The sequence below is a fragment of the Palaemon carinicauda genome, chromosome 11, assembly GCF_036898095.1.
Source record: "Palaemon carinicauda isolate YSFRI2023 chromosome 11, ASM3689809v2, whole genome shotgun sequence".
NCBI classification, from domain to species: Eukaryota; Metazoa; Arthropoda; class Malacostraca; order Decapoda; family Palaemonidae; genus Palaemon; species Palaemon carinicauda.
In genome coordinates this window covers 11005314-11011611 of record NC_090735.1, presented here as the reverse complement: position 1 = coordinate 11011611, position 6298 = coordinate 11005314, and the positions used below count along the sequence as shown (strand labels likewise).

At 39.3% G+C, this 6298-nt stretch overlaps 1 protein-coding gene across 1 annotated transcript in view; it reads right to left on the bottom strand.

The window, feature by feature from the left end:
- Positions 1-708, bottom strand: part of LOC137649917 (histone H1-like protein HC2) — a 45664-nt gene extending 44956 nt beyond the window's left edge. Inside the window, exon 1 of the mRNA XM_068382857.1 lies at positions 216-708. Coding sequence (XP_068238958.1) covers positions 216-708 — 493 coding nt within the window. The remainder of the gene's footprint in view (positions 1-215) is intronic.
- Between the last annotated feature and the right edge of the window lie 5590 nt (positions 709-6298).

Sequence of the window (6298 nt, the reverse complement as noted above, 5' to 3'; positions counted from 1 at the left end):
GGTTCATCAATAAAGAAAACAAAATAGATGAAACGTAACTTACTCATAAAGCTGTCGCCATTAAAATATTATTATTGTTTTTTTAATCAGTCCTGCTGAAATATGAAGCTGAAATTATTGACTGGAAATTTTTTTAAACCTGGATTGAAAAGTTAAAGTAATTAAGATAATTTTAGTAGAGATTACACCGAAGGGAAAGGGACTTTTTGGCGCACGCTTTCTGGCGCAGGACTTTTTGGCGCACGCTTTCTGACACAGGACTTTTTTGGCGCACGCTTTCTGGGACAGGACTTTTTGGCGCACGCTTTCTGGGGCAGGACTTTTTGGCGCACACTTTCTGGGGCAGGACTTTTTGGCGCACGCTTTCTGGGGCAGGACTTTTTGGCGCACGCTTTCTGGGGCAGGACTTTTTGGCGCATGCTTTCTGACGCAGGACTTTTTTGGCGCACGCTTTCTGACACAGGACTTTTTGGCGCACGCTTTCTGGGGCAGGACTTTTTGGCGCACACTTTCTGGGGCAGGACTTTTTGGCGCACGCTTTCTGGGGCAGGACTTTTTGGCGCACGCTTTCTGGGGCAGGACTTTTTGGCGCACGCTTTCTGGGGCAGGACTTTTTGGCGCACGCTTTCTGGGGCAGGACTTTTTGGCGCACGCTTTATGGCGCGGGACTTTTTGGCACGTACCGGACGCCAGAACCACGTAAAACATCGCTAACCCAAGATCTTCCAAAAACCAACGATCTGTTAGCAAATGGGTCTCTGTCAGCAGGGTAGAAAATTGAAAAGGCCACTATCCTTAAGAAAACGAAGACTTAAAATAGAATGAAATAATAAATGAAAAGAAGTTTCGGCGCGAAAGAACGAATGGGAAAAACAAGAAGAAACGAAATCTTTCGGAAATTACAAAGGGAATGGCTAAGGTATACGTTGGGTTAATGGAAGGGTGGTTCGCACTTAGTGTCTCGTGATTTTAAACAATATCTTCCGGGGCTGTCTTGAATGTGAGAAAACTGTGGTTTCTAATTAAAGAAAAAACCACGTTTCCGCTCTTCTGATACCCAATATTACCCTTCGAATCATGCCAATTATTGATTTGAATTGTGGCCTGGGCTGAGTTTTTTTTTATAAGCGCTTACATTCTCTCCAGAGCTGTTCGTCTTTGCTTAACCGCTGTTGTTGGGGAAAATATATGTAAAAGGAAATCAATTAGGACGAGCAAATTATTAGCTGCGAACTCCACCTCCGGCCAACAAATCCAGAGATATGTGTGTAATTTACTGGAAATCAATAGCGACTCCTTTTAGAGATTCTCTCGGCTGGGTTAATGGCGAAGCCGAGGGTGGAGGTTACTTATAGTCAGACTTGTATTTAGCCTTTTCATTAAATGGAAATAAATTCTAGATTACTGTTGGGCTCTCGAACGATGAAAATAATAAACCTTGCATGATGAAGGCCCCAGTCTGCTCTAATCTGCTTGAAGAGAACCGTCTCTACAAAGCAACTGATATAATGTCATCTTTCCTGATGCTTTTCGTGGTGAACATAATGCATGAATTATTGTTTTAGTCAAGGCAAGTTACGCTGAATCAAAGTTCATCCTGCTTTTCGATGTTTGTTTACTCTTTGTATTAAAACGCGCGGTGCTGGCTTTTTACTTCTTTTTTTTCTCTCTTCCGTCTTTTAAGCGACAGGGACGTGTGTTGGGCTCTTGCAAGTCATTAATCAAACTGATAGTGTGTGGTTGTGTCTGTTTCACTGGACGGGTTGTAAAGGGGGGTAGGGTTGCGGGTGGTTTTGTGTCTGTTTAAGGATGATGTAGATGTGGGCAGGGTGTCTGTAGAGTAGGGTGGGGACGAGGAGGAGAGAGGGGGAGGGCCAGTTGACACTGACAAATAGTTCATAAGTCAGAGACATTATTTGTATTTACGGGTCAGTTTTATCAAACTTTTTTTGTTCTCTTTGTCATAAACCACGATTTAGACCTAAAAAGCGAAATGAGTAATTGTCAGGAGGGTAAAGTACGTTCGCGGATGTCGATCCTCGCAGAGGGTTTCTTCGAAAATGAACCTGAAGTGTCCATAAAAACGCCCTATATCTTGAAGACGGATGACTCGAATATGTGGGAGGGAGGTGTCGTCGTCTGGAATGGTCATCGTGGAAGGACAACAGCTAAGCATGGCGCCTCTTGGGATTTCTCTCATCATCATCTTCTTCTTCTTCTACTTCTTCTTCTTCTAGTGCTCAGCAGGAGTAGAGTTCGTCGCGTGTCGTTACACGAGAGATAATGTTAACGCCATACATCAGGAGCCTCTTAGCCTGGTGGCTTCCATCTGCCGACGAGATGCGTCCATTGTGTTATTATGGTCATCGTACATCTAAAACGGCGGATGAGTCTGGCCACCGAGCAGCCTGTAATGAAGGAGAGAAATGAAGATTTGCATGTAAAAGCCGTTGCTTTATGTAAAATTCACACATCAGTATTATTATCCAAATCTCAGCCTTTCGGAAGGCTGCGCAAGATAGATGAGAAAAGTCGGCGGTCACTTCACTTACATCCCCGTGGTGACGTCGAATGGATGGCCGTGTGGAGGCGTTCTAATGAAGGGCCTTTGTGGGTAAAACCGCTAATGTATTTAATGATGTTACGTAAAAGAGTTTTTTTTTTTCGACGCTTTGGTTCGAGTTACGGCTGTGAAATACTGATGTGTTATGAAAAGTAGCTGCTTGCCGTTTGAATATCTAACAAGTCTTTCTTACAGTAAATGTTCTTTATAGTTCAATTTCTTGATGATTTCTAAAGAATGTGATAATTTTTCATTTTGCATGAACCAAGCATTTTATTTAAAGGCTTCATTCAATTATTTATTAGTAGATATTTTACAATCAAAAGAACGCAGTTATATTCGTTGCATTTTATAATGGTTTTAGCAACAAATATTTACTGTAAATTTGTAAGTTACCAGATTTTGTAATGTTCATACAAACTTGATCATGCATAAGTTAATTAGTTTTTCAAACATGTATGGCAAAATATCATAGTTTCCGTAAGTGACATTTTAATTAACGAAATACTTTTTTTTCCCTTTGACTTTCAACTAGATACGATTTGCCTTACCTTTCTTGCGATGTCTAAAGAAGAACAAGAAAAGAGAAGAGGAAATAGTTTTGTTTTTTAATTAACAAAATAGTTTTTCATTTGACTTTTATGTAGAAACGAGTAAAAATAATAGTTTTTTTTTTAATCAACAAAATAGGTTTTCTTTTGACTTTAAACTTGATGTGATTCTCCTCAAGATTCTTTTGATGTCTAAAGTGGAACCTAAAAAGAGAAGAGCAAATAATTTATAGAAAAAGAGCACATTAAAGAGATATCTACCAGATTTTTTTTATTTTTTCAATTACGATACAGATTAATACTTTGTTGGCCGTTATTTCTTCGGAATATTCTCATTCTATTCAATTTTTAAAAGAAAGAGAATGCGTGAATAGATGCACTAATGCTTTACCAATAATGAAATACGAGTAATAACTGTCTTGTGTGCTCCTCTAGCGTTTATAACAGCAATTTATGCTGATGGTTGCGCCGTGCTAAACTCATTTTTAGAAAGATTATTAAGAACTTCAGATCAGCGCTGATGGTGTTTGACCTCATAAATTTGCACTAATTTCGTATTTTCTATTTGCTATTTCATGGGTCATTTGAAACATAAGACTTTCTTTGAGTAATACATACATACATACATACATATATACATCCATACATACTTACATGCATACATACATACAGTAGTTACAGTACATGTATAATAGTACCTTGAGGTGTTATGGTCTGATATTTTACTATCTTCACCTGAGAGTGGAATATACTATATATATATATATATATATATATATATATATATATATATATATATATATATATATAGAGAGAGAGAGAGAGAGAGAGAGAGAGAGAGAGAGAGAGAGAGAGAGAGAGAGAGAGATCTGCGGGTTTTACACTCACAGTTTAGTGATAATTTTTGTATCCACATTTTCTTTTTTCGTTTAAGGATGTATCTCTGGGTTGTAATCCTACTCTTGGGAGGTTAAAAGAGTTGGGGGTAGCTTTTCTTAGCCTTATCAGGACTGGGCTAGTTAAAGCCGTTTTTTTAGGTTACCAGGATGCCTATCTTTACTTTGAGAGCAAGTCCGCTGTATAAAAAAAATAAATGGAGGTTTTTCCTTTGTGGACACAACGGTGACATTTATTTTAATTAAATTTTTTTATCATCATTATCATCTCTTACGCCTGTTGACGCAAAGGGCCTCGGTTAGATTTCGCCAGTCGTCTCTTATTTAAATTTCATTATTTAATCATCATTATCATCTCCTTCTACATCTATTGACGCAAAGGGCCTCTGTTACATTTTGGCAGTCGTCTCTATCTTGAGCTTTTAAATCAATACTTCGCCATTCATCCTCTACTTCACGCTTCATAGTCCTCAGCCATGTAGGCCTGAGTCTCACAACTCTTCTAGTGCCTTGTGGAGCCCAGGTGAAAGTCTATTCTCATTCATTTTAATTTTGAAAGATTTGCTTGTTATATCTCTTCTAAAAAAAAAAACCGACATTTAAGATTATGATATTTCAGACGGTGTCACTTATCTTAAATTGACTTGTTGATTCCTATAATCTATTCTCATTTAATTTGGAAAGATTTGCTTGTGATATCTATTACAAAAAACGTACATACAGGATAATAATATTTCAAGCACAATATAAAATTCGAAACAGCAAATCTACAATTATTCATTTTATATAATCTGTAAGGGAACATCATACAAAAGCAGTGCTACCTTTTTTTCCCTTTTTCACATCAAATATGCCACTGCTTTAGCCCATTTCGGTTCCCCAAGCACATACACGTCGCAAACCTCTCCATCATACATTTAATGACCCTGGCATCCGCTTGTTAAGCTTCATAATTACATTAAAAAAACGGATTAATCAGCAATAATTAAGCCATTGGCTAGACACCTCTTTGTATTACTGTAGGACAACACCCAATACTTATTAACTGTGCGGATGCACACAGATAGTCGCGCCCGCACGCACGCACACACACGCACCAACAAGCAGGGCTTTTTCAACCATCTTTCTGTCACTCTCCGTTCTTTATGGGATTTGCTTAGTAGGTTTAGAGGTGTTTCGTAATTATACGTCTCTATTTAAAGCAAGGGTGCGTGTGTGTATGCATGCATGCATGCTTGTGCGCGCGCCCGAGCAAACGGGTGCATCTGGCAGATACTGAAGGGTGGTTATTACTCCATTATTTTCTCTCTCTCTCTCTCTCTCTCTCTCTCTCTCTCTCTCTCTCTCTCTCTCTCTCTCTCTCTCTCTCTCTCGGAGATTTGTTTGCGAGTGAGAAAACAGAGTTGTGAACTTTGAAGGCATTATGTCCTTTTGAAATCTCACAACATCTAGAATTATTAAAATGTGTATGAGAGAGAGAGAGAGAGAGAGAGAGAGAGAGAGAGAGAGAGAGAGAGAGAGAGAGAGAGATACTTGGTTAAACAAAGGAGAGGATGGGAGCAAAATAATTTCCTGCTGTTATAAATCTAATTTTGAGAGAGACACCATAAGCCTCATTTCCTTGGAGAAATGTCTGTGATCCATTGGTTAAGAAAACACCTGTAATGATCAGCGTAGATAAGTCAACAAAACAGACTTTGATTTTAGGATATTTCGCTTCAATTAATTTCTAGTTTGACATTGAGTTTGAAGAAAAACAACAACATTTGGGATATTTTCACAGATATATAGAATTCATAAAAGTTTAAAGGCTGCTCATGAATGGCAGAGGCAAGGGACAGTGACATTGCCCTATTAAGCAGTACAATTCCCTAGAAACTGATCATATATACAAATGATCAGCACCCAAGCCCCCTCTCCACCCAAGCTAGGATCAAGGAGGGCCAGGCAATAACAGGACAATGCCCTAGAGACATCATATATACAAATGATCAGCACCCAAGCCCCCTCTCCGCCCAAGCTAGGACCAAGGAGGGCCAGGCAATGTCTGCTAATAACTCAGTAGAAAGACCTATAGGATCCACCAAACTACCCATCCTTAGCTCACAAGGATGTTGAGGTTACAGCGACCAAAGAAACTAACGAGTTCGAGTGGGACTCGAACCCCAGTCTGGCGTTCACCAGTCAGGGACGTTACCGCATAAACCCAGATACGAAACCGTTATCGGACAAAGCAGGATCACCATGGTTACTTGTGCTTTCCGGTATTCAACTTATTTGTCCCCTTT